General features: G+C 43.3%; 1 protein-coding gene and 1 long non-coding RNA gene across 2 annotated transcripts; one reads left to right on the top strand and one right to left on the bottom strand.

The window, feature by feature from the left end:
• Window positions 1-226: 226 nt before the first annotated feature.
• LOC146505872 (uncharacterized) lies at window positions 227-2,820 on the bottom strand. Its single transcript, XR_014877540.1, has 2 exons — window positions 2,390-2,820; window positions 227-2,217 (listed from the first exon to the last, which is right to left on the bottom strand). It is a non-coding gene; the product is annotated as an uncharacterized LOC146505872 (long non-coding RNA).
• Window positions 2,821-7,131: 4,311 nt separating this feature from the next.
• LOC146505871 (forkhead box protein G1-like) lies at window positions 7,132-12,675 on the top strand. The gene has a single exon (XM_085182453.1). It carries the CDS (start codon window positions 7,616-7,618, stop codon window positions 8,807-8,809), a length of 1,194 nt encoding a protein of 397 aa, XP_085038579.1. The 5' UTR covers window positions 7,132-7,615; the 3' UTR covers window positions 8,810-12,675.
• The last annotated feature ends 3,885 nt before the right edge of the window (window positions 12,676-16,560 follow it).

Genomic DNA, 16,560 nt, shown 5'->3' with positions numbered 1-16,560 from the left:
GCTCCCGCCCCCGGCCCACGCACCTGTGCTCATCATCACACCTGTCGCTAATTGCTACAATCAGAAGAGCTTCTTACGGTGTGTTCACACCGAACGCGATGGACGCGAACAAAAACGCCCCAAACGCCCCTAATTTGACGCGTGCACATTCGCGTCTCAACGCGTGTCCAAGAAAAATCCATCGCGCTTCAAAATATGATATTTTGACGCGCGTGAACCGGAAATGTGGGAGGGATGTGGGAGGAAGTTGTGCCAGACCGGTATCTTTGCAAGATGGCAGCTGTCGAGTTAGCGCTTGAAGAGAGAGTCTCCCTTCTCTATGTACTGTGGAGAGCAGAGCAGCGGCGTAAAAGACGCCCTCGCCGTACCTGGGTCCATCAGGTCCTCCAGAGGCGTGAGCAGTTTGGTGAGTTTCACCATTTGCTCCAGGAGCTGCGCCTGGATGACGGCCGATTTCAGCGATATCACCGTCTTTCACTCGGCCAGTTTGAGGACCTGCTTTCCCGCGTCGGTCCCAGAATCGCCCGCCTAGACACCAACTACAGGCGCTCAATCCCACCTGCAGAGCGCCTGTCCATCTGCCTGAGGTTAGTAAAAGTATTTAATATGGTAGTCCTTTATTGATACCTGTGCTAATATATGCTAAACTATCCATTTATACACTGCTAACGTGGATGTGCTATGCTAACAGTGAATGCTCGGTTTTTACTGAAAGCAAACTGTGGTACGGAGACGACTGTTTATAATATTTCTAGTGATACTCAGAAGGTCTCATCAAGTCCTGATTTAATTCGATTTATGCTGTTATCAGTGTTTGAATGATAGCATAGCTGTGGTGTCATATCAATGTATGCGCTCGGTGTTTGCTGATATCAAACTGTAGCATTAGGACCACTGAGTTAACCTTTGTAGTGATACTCACTCCTTTTTATTTAGACGGAGCGGAGAAGTGTGTGAAGGCAACTTGTGTTCTCCACAATTTTCTGCGCTGTGTGGACGAGAGAGGGGCACCTGCTGTGGTGGAGCCGTTGCAAGGCCTGGGTCGTATGGCAGCAAACAACTCCTCCAGAGAGGCTGTCCTGGTGAGGGAGAAATTCATGGCTCACTTCTCGGCGGAGGGAGCTGTGTCTTGGCAACCAAAGGAGTAACCTGTTTGAAGTCCGAGTGACTTCCCCACAACGGCTCTTTTAAGAGCCACCCACAAACCTCTAAAGAGTGTTCCTGTCCTTTTAATTTTTTCTTAATAAATGGAGCTCTACTCCAAAATAAACTAACCTATTTTTACTCTCTTAAGTAACTTGTCTTCACTATGTTCCTATATACAGTGTGGTGCACAAGTTTGGGAAACCTTATTAATAGTCATTATTTTCCTGTATGAATCACTGTTACAATGAAAAATGTCACTTACATATATCATATAGGAGACACACACATTCATATACACTAAATATTTATTTCATTTCTCTTTTTTTGTGTTGCCAATTTATGCACCTGCTTGATTTAAACACTTATTGCACACTTTCTGTAAACTGCATTTCACTTCTCAAATATCACTGTGTGTGTCTCCTATATGATATTTAACTGACTATTTTTATTGTGACAACCAGTGATTTGTACAAGAAAATAATTACTTTTCACAATGTTGCCCAAACTTTTGCATCCCTCTGTATTAGTATGTTTTGTCATTAGTATAATATGAAATAAATTCTACTTGTGTCAAGTCGGGTGCCAATATTTGCTGTGTAGTAGAACAGAGACATTTTGTCATTATAAATGTTTATTTGAAAAAATATAAATTCATTAACAAAAACATTTATCATAAATATATGAAATGTAACTATTTACAGAGAGACAGGAATAAAAAGGACCCAGCTTGGAGTGGAAGAGCCTCAGGGAGAAGGAGGAGAAAAATAAGAACATTGTTTCTGCCCTGGAGAGCTGCTGCCTTATCAGAAAACTACTGATCATTAGGGTCCAATGTTTCCAAATTTAACACAGCTGTGCTGTTTTCAAAAACTAATTTATAAATTTGAAATTTCACGAATTCTCGTGTCTGAGGCGGCATGCTCTCCAGAGCAGGAACAAGGCCGAGGAGGAAATGTTCAGTTGGAGACGGGCGTGGCCTCTTTAGGGACTCCAGGATGGCCAGCTCCACCGCCGATGGACCGTCCTGGGACCCGTCCCTCGCCCGCCTTCGAGCTGTCCTCCTCTGTGGGCCTGTAAAACACAGCACAAAACAACACAAAGTAATGAGAAGGCTGCTACTAGATTTTCATTTTCAAAATTGAAAAAAAAACATGATATAAACAGATTGGTTGTAGATATTTAGTAAAGGTGATCACAAGGGAATCCAAGCAAGTAAAAAGCTGTCAGTGCTTGATGTTCATACCTGTGGGTGCAGCAGCAGGAGCTGAGGGACCAGGGACTGGAGAGCCAGGAGAAGAGACAGGGGAGGACTCTGCTGCATGATTACTTGACTCTATGAAGACAATATTAAATGTTAATATTATTATTAATGTTAATATAGGTTGAAGACAATAGTCATAGAGAATATTATATTATTATATACTTATATACTTATTATTATATACAGTGGTCTCTCATTTATTGCAGCACATGAACAGTAGTCACAGTTCTCACAAGTTGATTCTCAAAGTGCAAACCTTTGTCGATTTTAAAACGTAACAGTATTATGCCGCGCTTTTTCTCCGTCTGCGGCGCCACTTTTGTGCGCCTTTTTTGCTCCCGGTGCAGGTGTGTATTTCCGAATGAGGGTCATAGTTATGAGTGTTTTTGTGCTGTTTTTTTCTATTGGACGTGATGGTTCAATAGAAACTGCTCGTCACTGGAACATTGAGCCACCAGCATCAGTTATTCTGTGATCAGCAAGTCTGAGGCTGTTGATCTTCGTGCGACCTCGTGCTAATCGGATTTTTCTGTGTGTGTGTGTGTGTGTGTGTGTGTGTGTGTGTGTGTGTGTGGGGTGGGGGGGGGGATCTTCCCGGGACCCGTTGCTGTATCTTTGAGTGAGCGAAAGGGAGTGGGATCGTTGCTGAGAGAGTGGAGTGTGTTTTCGGACCCCGGGCCGCTCTCCCGAACACTTTGCATAGACCTGGTGACGTCACTGTAAATAAACGCACTGTCAGTTTTTGCAAAGGTCTCCTGGTCTGCGCCCGAGTCCGTCTACAAAACGCGTCGATTTTACGATAGAACTTGAAAATTAACTTAAACATGAGCGGAGCTTCTTTACTTTGATGTGCATCATTAAACATTAAAAGCTTAGACGTTTGGTCCTGTGGATGCGCGTGACTTCAACACATCTTTTATAAGCACTGAGCACTTAAAGCAAAAGTGTTTTTTAAATGTGGTGCAACTTTCGTCTTTTAACCTGATGTTACTTATTTTTCTTAAATTAACAATTTTGCTTTTTTTGGCTGCAGGTGTTGTGATCTGTCAGCAGTGAATCTGTGTGTGTGTTTATATTTACATTTATTTAAAACAAAATTCTTGTGCCGTCACTTTTTATGTCTTCCATCTGTTCTGAGCTCAGAGCTCTCGAACAGATTTATTCCTGATCACATATTCAGGTTTCCTGCAGGCACACACACAAGCCACGGGGCCTTGTGCTGTGCAAAGGTTTAGTGTTTAGAGTTTGAAGCTGGATCGTCCAACTCGTTTTAGTTCCTCACAGAGAAAGACACAAAAACCTTCACATGTCGAGTTTCTGTAACTGATTAATATTTTACATCTTTATGATTCAAATAACTGTTTTTGATCTTCAAATGTCTCCTGTGTAGTGAAGCTGGCACAGACGCTAACACAACTATACAACCCCTCAGATTAAAAGCCTTGTTTCACACTTTGGCTCATGTGACCACTCACATGATTAATGTTAATTCAAACACCCTCGGACCACCTCAAAGACTCGGGACACTTTAGAACTGAAGAAAACTTCAGCAAACATCCTCGGGAACAAAAGACGTCCTCCAGCTGCCTTTTCTCACGATCCTGGTGACTGAGAGCCGACACAGACTAAAAATCTCTTATAACAGTTCAATCAGGAGCGGTTACAAAGACTAATAACACACAAACACGCAGAATAAGTCCACAAATGTAGATATGAGATAATGAGCATATAAAGATCAGGTTCAGTCACTGCAGCAGTCGGGGGGGGGGCTCTTTCAAATTGGGATCAGCTCCTTCAACTGAGGGGAACAAATTCACTACAAGTTCTTTCAAGCTGGACTGATGGATTAAGTCTGCTGAGAGAAGCTGGAATGTGGACCAGAAAAACAAAAGGTGAAGCGAAAGACAGGAAGTAGAAGCACGAGAGACACACACGCGAAAGCATGATCAAAATAAAGCAAGAGGACGAGGAAGAGATAAGATGAGCTTTACTGTCACCGTACGCTCTGCTGGTCTGCAGTCATACCATTAAAACAGCCTGATGGCTGCAAGGAACAAGAAACACAAGAAGAAGTCATAAAAATAACAGCAGGAACTGGCAGCCAATAAAAACACAGGGAGCAAAAACCTCAAGGACAAAAAAACAAAACAAAAGCTGGACTCAAACAACAAAAACACTTAAAAACGATCAGCTGGGCCGGATTCTGGCTCCAGAGCCACATGTTCAGTGTTGGGTAAGTTACTTTAAAATAGTAACTTAGTTACATTACTAGTCACTTCTATCAAAAGTAACTCAGTTACTTCAAGTTACTCGTTACTTTCAGAGTAACTAGTTACTAGGGAAAGTAACTTTGGTTTTACTCAGAATTCTCTTGTTAATGTGTTGCTTCCACAACTTTGCCAGTCTTCTAGCTTGCTCACTTGCCACAAGTGCACTGTGCCACCTACCAATAGAAAGGAAAAGATAATGTGCATATTTCCACGAGAGAAATCCCACGCCTGGACCGTCATTGACTGCTGCCATGATTCTAGCCTACGTCACAGCGTCATGTGCGCCTTTTACATCCAACACAAAAACTGCAGTCGTGGTGCTTTCGATTGTACTCAGAACTCGGAAATTCTGCCTTCTGAATAGGAAGATGTAGGTAACACCAGACTGCAGATGAGCTGCATACAGGGCTGGACGGGGACAAAAAATCGTCCCGGGCATTTTGACTAGAGACCGGCCCACCATTATAGGAAAAATCATAAAGCCTTTGAATGAAAACAAACGCTGTTGTGACAGTGATGTTCACTGTTCTGATGGTATATATGTATCAATCTATCAATCGTTTGTTGTAAGATTCAGATAATTATTTATTCAAAGCTCGATTTTTTAAATGAGAATAAGAAAGAAAAGTATTTCTTTGTGCCCCCCTCTCCCTGTTAATGCCCTACCTGCCCCCCTGGCAACACTTTGCTAGACCCGCCCCTGCACAGTTACCAGCTGTCAGCTACTTAGAAAAGGATCCTGGGGTTATCTGTCTCTCAGAAACAGTTCATAACTTCAACTCATTCATGTCACCTAAAAGGTAAACCTGTTTCTCCATCACCTGCTCAGCTCTGATGATTCAGTAAGGACATCTCCTGGTTTCATCTTCATGTTTCCCTCTCACCAGATAACCAAACCGATATCATGACCAGCAGCTTTTTTGCAGCTGTGGCTCCAGCAAACATCAACTGATACTAGAAATTAATATTAAATAAATTCTAACAACAGCTGATCAAGCTTAAACGTGCTGCTGTTGTTTAGCGCGACATCGGCTGGTTTTCCCTGTTCTGGCGCAAAGTGGGCGATAAACAAACAAGAGAGCCGATCAGCTGATCATTGATCAGTTTTCATGATTGAAGTAGAAACAGGAGAGGGAGGGGGGAGAAGAAGAGAAGAAGAGGCAGCTGTGCAGCAAAGACACAGAATAACTCCAGCTTTGTGCCTTTTTCATTGTAGCTGAATTACGGGACAAACTGTTCCTTTTCACCTCAATAAGAAACGCGTAATATTTTCTCTGAATACCAGACGGGACGGTTGGCAACTCTAATAACTTATGAACAAAATAAAGTTCAACATTAACTTCATAGCACCCACCCAGCTGTATAGAAACTCCGTCATGCTAGCTAGTACGCAGTACGGAAAAAGTCAGAATAACGAAAATAAACTCCACCTAAACTTGGTTTATATCTGACCCAGATAGACTGCAGGTCATAACTTCTTACCTGAAGTTCAGTTCACACTTGGACCGGCGGCCGCCTCGGGTCTCTGCTCCTCCTCCTGCCTCCACTTTCCCTCATCCACCTGCTGCCTCCACCACTTGCTAATGTTACAGAATCTGTGGTGGAAGCTCCGCGATAGCCACCACACGAAGTAACGAGTAACGACCCTATCTAAATCCCAGTAACGACTAACGCGTTCCTGATTTTGGCATAATAACTAGTTACCGTGCTCGTTACCACAATAATAACGTAGTTACTGTAACGCGTTACTTAATAACGCGTTAGTCCCAACACTGCACATGTTAGACACCACCGATGCAGGCAGGCTTCAACAAACATGCCAAAGGTTCCAGTCTGACCCAGTGGACACTAGGGTGCAAAATATAAGGCACGGGGCCCAGAATGAGCCGGGCAAAGACTCCAATCAGAGCGCTTTGGAAAATGTTTAGGAAAGCTTTTGGACTTTTAACTGAGTTTTCCTGCTGACAAATATCTCCTCCACAGCCACACATTACCGATCTTAGTTGTTAAAAATGCTTCACAAGAGTGAAAATGTCTGAAATGTTAAATTCTTTTTACATGTTGACAGCTTGTTTGAATAAAGTGTTTTGCATGTAATGACCCTCTGATGGTCGCTCTGTCTGCGGCACACAAACTGACACCGGAAGCAACTGTTCACACGGATCAGTCCCGCCTGCTGCCGACAGGAGGCGCTCTGGCTCCAGCGTGAGACCCGCCGCCTCTGCTGTGTGTGCGCGTTACTGCCGACACGATGATTTTTATTAGTAGACAATGGCGCTTCTCTCGGTGCCCTCCTCCTCCTCTCCATCCCCAAACACACACACGCACGCACGCGCGCAAACACACACTGTGCGTGCACGTGCCATGTTTGCCGACATGAATTCAAACTATTATTGTCGCCGAGAAAACAAAGCCCCGACTGCCCGTGCGCTTTTACGCACGCGCACACCCAAAAGCGGACGTGCGCTTTTACGCACGGGCTTGGCGCACACACACGCGGTGGAGGGAACTGTGCGCGCGCGCGTAAATATGGAACGATGGGGAGAGAGAGATTAAAGGGGAGCAGATGAAGTGACAGGTTTGTGAGGCTCGAGACAGGAAAGGTCGGAGGTTTGGAGACGGAGGCGCGCGGAGAGCGAGAGGAGGAGAAAAGAGGATTTGTTGACAAAATCACCAAGTTGGAGAAGCTCCTCCTCTCCGTGATGTCGTCGGAACCTCCTTAATTACTAATTTCTCCACATCCACGCCACGCTCTCTCCCTCCCTCCCTCTCTCTCTCTCTCTCTCCATCCATGCGTCTCTCATCCTGAGCCTCCTTTCTCTCTCCTCTCTGTCTCTCTCTCGGATCACGGAGGTGGAGGACCTCGGAGTTGTTGTTGTGGTTGTTCATTTTTTTTTATTATTTATTCCTGGTTTTGTCGGGAGAGCCGCCACCGGGCATGGAGGATGTAAAAGACCCGCCGACCGTGCACCGGTCCTCCTCCTTCAGCATCAAGAGCCTCCTGCTGCCCTCCAAGTGCGAGCGTGCGGACTCCGCGACGGTCGCGATCCACGGAGCCCCGTGTCTCTCCCCGGGCTCCGACTGCGAGAAGTCTCTGGACCCCCCGGAGGTGGACTCCGCGGCCTCCACGCTTCTAGAGCCGGAGAAACCTGGCAAGGAGGAGCCGGAGGAAGAGGAGGAGGACGGAGGGGGAGGCGGAGGAGGAGGCGGAGGAGGGGACGGTGGCAAGGCGACACCGGAGCAGAACACCGGCGGCGGCAAAAACGGGAAGTATGACAAGCCTCCGTTCAGCTACAACGCGCTGATCATGATGGCCATCCGACAGAGCCCCGAGAAGCGGCTCACGCTCAACGGCATCTACGAGTTCATCATGAAGAACTTCCCGTACTACCGAGAGCACAAGCAGGGCTGGCAGAACTCCATCCGGCACAACCTCAGCCTCAATAAGTGCTTCGTCAAGGTGCCTCGGCACTACGACGACCCGGGCAAGGGCAACTACTGGATGCTGGACCCGAGCAGCGACGACGTGTTCATCGGCGGGACCACCGGGAAGCTCCGCCGGCGCTCCGCCACCTCTCGGGGCAAGCTGGCGATGAAGCGCGGGTTGCGCTTCGCTCCTCTCGGGCTGGGCATCAACGAGCGGAGCAGCAACCCGCTGTACTGGCAGCTGTCCCCGTTCCTGTCACTGCACCACCACCACCACCACCCACACTACAACGGCTCGTCCGCCGGCTTCCTGAACCAGGCGGCCGGCTACGGCTCGCTGCTGCCCGCCGTGGAGCAGCTGAGTAACGGGGAGCTGGGCCGCTCGCTGCCGCTGGGCCTGACGAACAGTTACGGGATGAGCTCGTCGCCGGTCGGGCTGCTGTCCGGTCAGCCCGGATACTTCGTGTCAGGGAGCCAGCACTCGGCGGCCCCGCCGGGGGGTGGAGGCGGCCCGCCGCCCACGGCTCCTCCGCCGCCTCCTCACCTCCCGCAGGGCGCTCCGGGCTTCGGCGGCTCCCCGCAGGCGCTGCTCTCGGACTCGCTCAGAAACAGCTCGCTACCGGCCTTCTCCCCTGGTGTGTCCGCGGGGTTCCCCGGGGTGCTGTCCCACCAAAAGAGGGTGACCCCTAACGCGTTCCTAAACTGACCCCCCCACGCACACACCCCCACACACCCTGGCTTCGTGGACTGTACCGGGACGAGGACGCACAGACGTCACGTTAAGGGCAAATAGAAAGTGGTAAACATCAGAAATGTGTGTATGAATCCACAAACGAAGCGAGACTTCGGGCCACACGGATGCGATCACAGCTCGGCTTCATCTTTACTGTAAAAGGGAGAAACTTTTGTTACCGCCGGTCGTCCAACTGTAAACTAGACTTGCCAAAGGTAACGCTATAAGTATATTTCAAACTATTTATATCTTGTACAAAGATTTTCAGTACTTTGTTTGTCGTTTATTTATGTTTTGTATTTATTGTATTTAAATTCTATTCGTCAGTGTTTGCGCTTCAGTATTAAGGAAAACGAGGGTGGGGCTGGAAACGCGACAGGGTGAATAATTATTTATGAATTTTGAGACAATCGAGGAGGAAAAAAACGAGACAATCAAAACTTTTATTTTGTGTTTTACTGGGAGGAAAAACACGCGAACAAAGCCTTAAAATTGGAAACGATCAGGGTTTTTTGAGAGGAAGCAGAAGCCTACAAATCATATCTCAGGTTCGACCTCTGAATCAGAACAATACGATTAAATAATGGTGTTAAAGCCGCGCTGTGTGAAGAGTTTCCTTCCAAAAATAATTCGATGTATTTTTCGGCCTCCGTGATCACTAAATCCAGAAATGTGTGTAAATGTTTTTGGAACAAACTCTTCCGCTGAAATTATGCAAACACGTTGTTTTGTTCAGCATCAACACGCAGACTGTTCACTCCGTTTATTTTGCTGTGTGTGTGTGTTTGTGCGTAAAGGCCTGAATGAGCGTAAAAGCTCCTGCGCATGTGCGCTCAGAGCCGCCGCACAGCCCCTCTTCTTCGTCTTTTAACTTTCTCTGCCGTCTTCTCGCTTTTTTTCCTGGCCCGCTGACCCGCTCTGGTTCCTGGAGAACATTTTTAAGTGACCCGCGGAGGCTCGAGGCCTCTGTGCTGCTGCTGGGACTATTTTCTTTCCTTTTAAGGGGCTCCAACAAGCACCAGGCCCTCACACACACACACACACACACACACACACACATAAAGGCCTATTTACATGTAGCTTTGGTCATATGAAAAACTTTTATCACCAGATGTTTTTCTTTTCTAATGTTTTTTTTTCTCTTTTTGATTCGAGAAGAGTTTAAAATAATGAAATGAGCGAAAATCAGAGCGTCCTCACAGCCATGGAGTCACTTTATGTTACCTTTAGGAGACAGCCATTTAAAAAAACGAATAATTTAATAGTCAGAGGAGTCGGAGGCGTGGGAAGAGTTAAAAACGTGCATGACAATCAATGAACCTGGAGATGCTTCAGGCCAACTGAAATCATATATATGCAACTTATTTTTAAAAAAATATTCTGCGGAGAAATAAAGTCCACAGAAAGTTTGTCATGTGGAAAATGTTGGTCAGCTGACCTCAGCAGGAAGGGAGGGGCAGATATTTAACGTTTAAGATGACACGCACACACACACACGCACACACACACACACACGCACACACACACACGCACACACACACACACACACACACACTACAGGGAGGCTTTCGTGAAAATAAAAGCTGATGTGGAAAATAAATGTAAAAAACTTTATATATTAAAATCCAGGGTTTTGCACATTTTTGTTATTTGGAAAAATATTTTAAAGTATTTTTTGTGACTTTAGTCGAACACGTGGCCCAAAATTTTACTCTTTATGACTTTATTTTTATTTTTTTAAAAAGCTAATGTGTTTCCACCGGAGCCACGTGGACGTATTATTATATACAGATATGATTTGATTCAGTTTCCTCAGTAAAAATGTTTCTAAAATATTTTAGCTCAAAAAATAAAACAATGTAAACCAACAAAAGGAAAAAAGGAGCGAGTTTGACACTTTTAAACATTTTTAATCAGCAGAAATTATTTTTAATCTAACCGCCGATTCGTTAGCGTTTGACAATCAGTCCCGATCACTGCGGTATTGATCCTCAGATCTCAGGTGGATCCAAGTAAAAGCAGCTTTTCAAAAATAAAATGCAACAAAATGCTTGTGATCATTTTAAAAGTCGAATATAAACGTGAAGTTAATTTCAGAAAAGAGAGAAAAAGGAAATAAATCAGGTGAGAACAGGAAACACGAATCAAACATATGGATCATAATGTTTCACATCTTTTATTGTAAAATAAACAGAATTTACTGTGACTGAGCTGCAGGTCGGATCCTTCAAACAGCTGAGCGCGCGCACAGGAAACAGGAAGCCCCCCCCCCCCCCCCCCCACATCGCCAACTTTGTTTTTTATTGTTACTTTTTACAAACATACAAACTTACGTAACCTCGGTGAAATAAAAGCCTCCTGCAGCTCAGAAGACGCTGACCTTCACACACACACACACACACACACACACACACACGCACACGCACACACACACACACACACACGCAGGTCTGTCTGTGGGGAAACTTTGGGGGAAACTGTCGGCTCGGTTTTTCTGTCACTTTTTTCATTCCGGGTTTGTAAAAACTGTTTTTGATTTTTGGGGGTTTGTTTGGTTTTTATTCTTTTTTTGCACTTTTGTAGTTAGACATCACTCAGTTGTACAAAGTCTGTAATGTCTGTTTCTTTGCTGTCTGTGTTTTATTTTTCCAGAGAAACTAAACTTGATTAAAAAGGATGAAATAACCTGAAGCAGAGTTTCTGCCTGATGATGCGCAAACATCACAAAGCAATACGTTTTATTCAAAGTGCGCGCGCAGACGCCGTCACTGAGGCTGTGAATGAATTTCTGTTTCAGTCGACGTGCTGTTTTTAATGTTTTTCATTTCTTTAAACTTTTATGAGACTTTGATTTGTTCCATAGTGAATTTTATTTATTTTTTATATTTTTATTTACTAAATCATAAGTCAGCTGTGCATTTATCACTTTTGGAGGAGATTTTTATTTGATATTAGTATTAAATTGATTATTTGATAAATGATTCAGTCATGCTAACTGCAGTTTTTAGTTTTATTGTGACTTATTTGACCGTTTTGGTTCCTTTAGGGTTATTATGAGGCCTGTTTATTGGCCTAATTTATGTTTCTATGATTTTTTTGTCCCCACGGTTTCTCCATAAATGTTTAACGTTTTGTGCATAAAGTCTGAAAAAAACAGGTTTACTTACAGTAATATAGATAATTTTATATATAGATAAATATATATATATATATATATATATAGATATATGGTCATTAATAATATTATTATGTCTTTCTACCTCTTTCATTTTGAACGTTTGGCCTTCACACTCACATATTTATACATTTCTTTCTTCTGTTTTCTCGGGAGGCTCCTTCACAGCTCTGTGTCAACAGGAGGCTTTTCAAACTGACTCTTTGTCTCCATAACTTTTATTTTGAACAGGCCAGTTTTCATGATTTGATGATTCCAGGTTTATTTCAGCTGCTTTATGATTTGTTTTCTTCTCTGTTGTTTGAGTTCAGTCTGAAAAAGGCATCCAGTCAGTTTACACACAGCCTGGGCTTTGCTGAGTCGAAAGTCACGTGATCCCTGTGTGTGTGTGTGTGTGTGTGTGTGTGTTCACCTGCTCATTCAGCTGTACTCAGAACAAAAAGACTAAAATGAGAGGAAATTCAAATGTAAGTGGGAGTTTGATTAAAGCAGATTTAGTGTTTTATGGATGTTTAAAATAAAAATGTAACAGAATTCAGACGTGAGTGTAAATAGATTCTAATCTTTGTGTTTATTTTTGCAGCTGTGAAACATTTTATTTTCTCAGAGCCTGAAATTCACTGAACAATATCAAAATGATTATAATGGAGAAAAGAACTCAGCAGGTTAACACCTCAGAATAACGTTTGTTTAAAGGGATTAAATGTCGGCTTTACTGAGACGACCTTATACAATTATTGTGACTTTTTTTGTAGTGTTACACTTTTCCAAAACAAACGGAGAAAAAAAACACATAATAAAGGTAAAGATTAACATTACGATGATATTTTGTGTCACAATAATATCATTAGAGGTTATTTTGCAATAATTATAGTGTCGTGTTATTGTTATTAAGACGTTTAAGATAAAAATCAAATTTTGAAGATAATTTTTTTATAACACAAACAATAATGTTGTTATTGTGAATTCTTTTTATTTGTGTGAGTTTTCCTTTTCGGAGGGTTTTTGTTCCAAATTCGACACAAACAATGACGTTAAAGATGAATTTGACTTTTGCACTAAAGAAAAATCACAATAATGTTTTTGTAAATTCTTCTCGTATTGTGATGTTTTAAACAATAATAGTCGTTCTTCTTTTTGTACACTTTTGTAAAGTTAATCCTCACTTTGCTAAACTTTTATTATTATAAATTAAACATTATTAATACACAGTAATAACATGTAATTTTTTCTTTTTTGTTACAAACAACACAACAAAGCAGTTTATATGTTTTAATTATTGTGATATTGTAAAAATACGTTTATCATGAATTATTTTTGCCACGATAATCGTTTGGTGAAAAAGTGATATCGTAATAGTGATATTATGATAGTCCAGCATTTAGCCTGAGCCATCTCCGGATCTCAGTAGATTTACAGTTTTGTTATTTTTCCTTTTATATCCACACATCTCATACCTGTGGAGTTTAACGCTTGTTTTTTTTTTACACTGTTAAAAGTGAAATTTAAGAACAAACTCAGTGAATGAGATCAATGTTACACTTTTTCAGTGGTTTGAGTTTAAATGAAATCAGTAAATTTGAAATAGCGTCCACACACAGCAAAGTTTGCCTTGTTAGCATTTTTCCACCTTTATTCCGAGTTATGCTTGCTGTCATTTGTTGTTGTGCTTTTGGGAGCAGGGGGGGGTCAGAGGGTCGAGTGGGTTGTGTGCAAAGTGTCCTCGGGCAAAACGCTGAACCTCGAGTGACCCCTGATGCCTCCACTGGAGTGTGAGAGTGAACGTAGGCCTGTGATTAAAAAACACACTTTGAGTCCTGAGTTAGAGTAGAAACGTTTTATAGACGTAAAAGCTAACGTGGCTAATGAGCAGGGTGGCTAACGTGGCCTCCTTCATCATCTTCACGGATTTTTAGATATTAATGTTTTTATTTGATGTGAGCAACGATGGTTAGCTAACGGATCTTATTAGCCAACTGTTACCATCACTTCTTTTAAATCACAGCCGATCGAGCTGTAACTCTATAGAGGGGCTTTTGATTTAAATAATGTGACTGAAAGCATTTCAGAGCCATGCAAACTGAATTTAAGACGATGTTTATGACCTTCTGTTACTTTTTGAGGACCTGTAGATACTCTGTTCCTTTAAAGTAACTGATTTTTTTCAGTAAAGACGACAAAATCAAGACAAACAGCAAAAACAGACATGCGGCCACCTGCATGTTAATTAGCCAGGGGCCCAGACTACAGTCAGGACAATGAAATAAACTCATTAAATGAATCTCAAGTTACTATAAGCACTGAGAAACCAAGTTATGAGCACCAGTCGTGATGGTAACAGTAACAAAAATATAAATAATGACCCAAACTGCTCCGTTTTATTCTCTCCTGCAATCTGTAAGCTGCAGAGTCGGGTGAGGGAACCACGTCCGTCAGGATTTGGGGGGGGTGTTATTACTGTTGACCACCGAGAGGTTAGACCAATCAGGAACTAGGATTGTCAGATGTCTGACAGCATCAGGTAGTATTAGCGTGGACTGTAGATCCGTCTGTGGGTTGTTTTTAGTGTTAATGTGACCCTGTTTACCGTCACGCACTAACAGTTTAACAGAAAACTGGAGTTTAACTCTCACATGGATCCATTATTTTCTGTTTTATTTAGTCTGATTTAAACATCATTGGTTAAGTTGAGGAAACAGTTTGTGTTAATTTCCTTTTACAATGATATAAAAGAAGAAGCAACAGAAGAAAATCACAAACGTTAATATGAAAGATATTTGTACAAACATGTCACATGTGATGTGGAAGCAAATATGTTGAAACCAAAATGTCCGTGCTGCAGTTCAGGAGACGGGACTTCGTGTCTGAGTGAAAGTGACACTTTCAACCCAGCACAGACCAAAAATCCACGTTTATTTTTGAACTGTGCTGTCCATGATCTCTTGGAAATGAGATTTTTCATCTCAATGAGATTTTTTACCTGGATAAATAAAGGATTAATTAATTATGAAATATTAGATTTTAGAGTAAACAAGCAGACTCAAACATTTGGTGCCCAAACCTCAATGTGTAAATTAAATTGGTGGTGTTCGCTCTGTCTGCGCTAGAGTATCACTTCCTGTTCCTGTTCCAACACACAGTGGTGTTTTGTGTAGCTTATCTGCATAGATATCTAATTAAAAGCTTATAGATAACCTCTTATTTCATAGTATAATCTTCCTGTGCTTCACTCTCTGTGTACTCACTCCCTAATTTAAAGCTAAAGTGTCACTGTGTCTTTACTGTTTTGCTAGCTTAGCTTAGCTTAGCGCTTAGCTTAGCTTAGCTTAGCTCGTAGCCGACTCGCAGCATGGCCTCCTCACCTGCCCCCCCTGCGCTCTCCTGCTCGTTGTGTCACATGCTTAGTTCTCCTCGACCTCCTTCAGCAGTAAAATCTTAGAAAGTAGTTTGGGGCCATAAAACCAAACAAATCTGATGTGCAAACTTAACCCAGCAATGAACTGAAACAAAAGTAATGTGATGATCGAAATGATCGCTTCCACTCAGAGTGGACATCGTGTCTGTGTGGACACCTGAACAGCTGTGAGGAAATAAAAGTGACACGGTTGTTTTTCTTTGGCAACCTGAATCAGTGGATTATATTTTGTGAGATGAAGTCAAAAAGGCCGACTGACACACAAATGTGGGTTTTTGTGTCTTTCATGTTTCACTGCTATCAGAGAAAAGGCTTCTCTTCTTTGATTTATGGGCTCTTCGGGCAGGTGTTTAGGTGTTTCCTGTCCTCAGAAGTATTTCATCCTTAAACACATCTGGGACGGAGGAAGTCTCGGTCTCTGACTTCCTGTCTCGGAGTGCGTCTGTGTCCCTGCAGCTTTAAGAGGAGTCTCTCTGGGAGAATTTAGGTCAGCGCAGCACTTTGGTCTGCTCACTTGTTCTGGCAGCTGGGACGGCCCCGGGGGGGGCGGGGCTAGGAGGAGGAGGGTGCCTAATGATGTAATTGTGCCTGAGCGAGTGATGTCACACCCAACACACACTGACACCCGAATCAGTAAAAGACTCCCCAGAACCAGAGCTGGTGTAGGACGCACTTCCTGTTGGGTCGTATCAGTGCATCAGTAACACGAAAGCTTATCCGGCTAACGTCGGGTTTAACTCTGGTTTCAGTGATGCTGTTGGGCTCACTTCTTATGCCTGCTGCAGAACTCAGGTACGAACCCCCTACTGACCAATCAGATATCTGGACAAACAGCGTCATCACTCCTGAAGGTCCCTCACAGAGAGTGAGACGCTTCCCTGTCCCAGTCCGCCTACAGCTGTGCAACATCCAGGGTCCTTATCCCAAAGCATGGAAAACTCTCAGTGTCCAAGGCCTCAAAGTAACGAGGACTGGGCATGGAACCACAAAGGAGGGGAAACACCCCTTCAAAATAAGACAGGAAGTGACTTAAAGGACAGAGGTGGGCTTACTGGTACAAATGTGTAATTGTGACTTTACAAAGATATGATGCCAGAAAATTAATTATCAATGTGTAAGATTTTTCCATCGTGT

This window comes from Neolamprologus multifasciatus, chromosome 13, assembly GCF_963576455.1.
Source record: "Neolamprologus multifasciatus chromosome 13, fNeoMul1.2, whole genome shotgun sequence".
In the NCBI taxonomy this organism is placed as follows: domain Eukaryota; kingdom Metazoa; phylum Chordata; class Actinopteri; order Cichliformes; family Cichlidae; genus Neolamprologus; species Neolamprologus multifasciatus.
The sequence above is the reverse complement of the archived record's forward strand: the minus strand, read 5'-3'. Positions and strand labels throughout refer to the sequence as shown.

Coding starts and splice junctions, on each gene's coding strand:
- LOC146505871 (XM_085182453.1), top strand. CDS start 7,616: ATGGAGGATGTAAAAGACCCGCCGACCGTGCACCGGTCCTCCTCCTTC.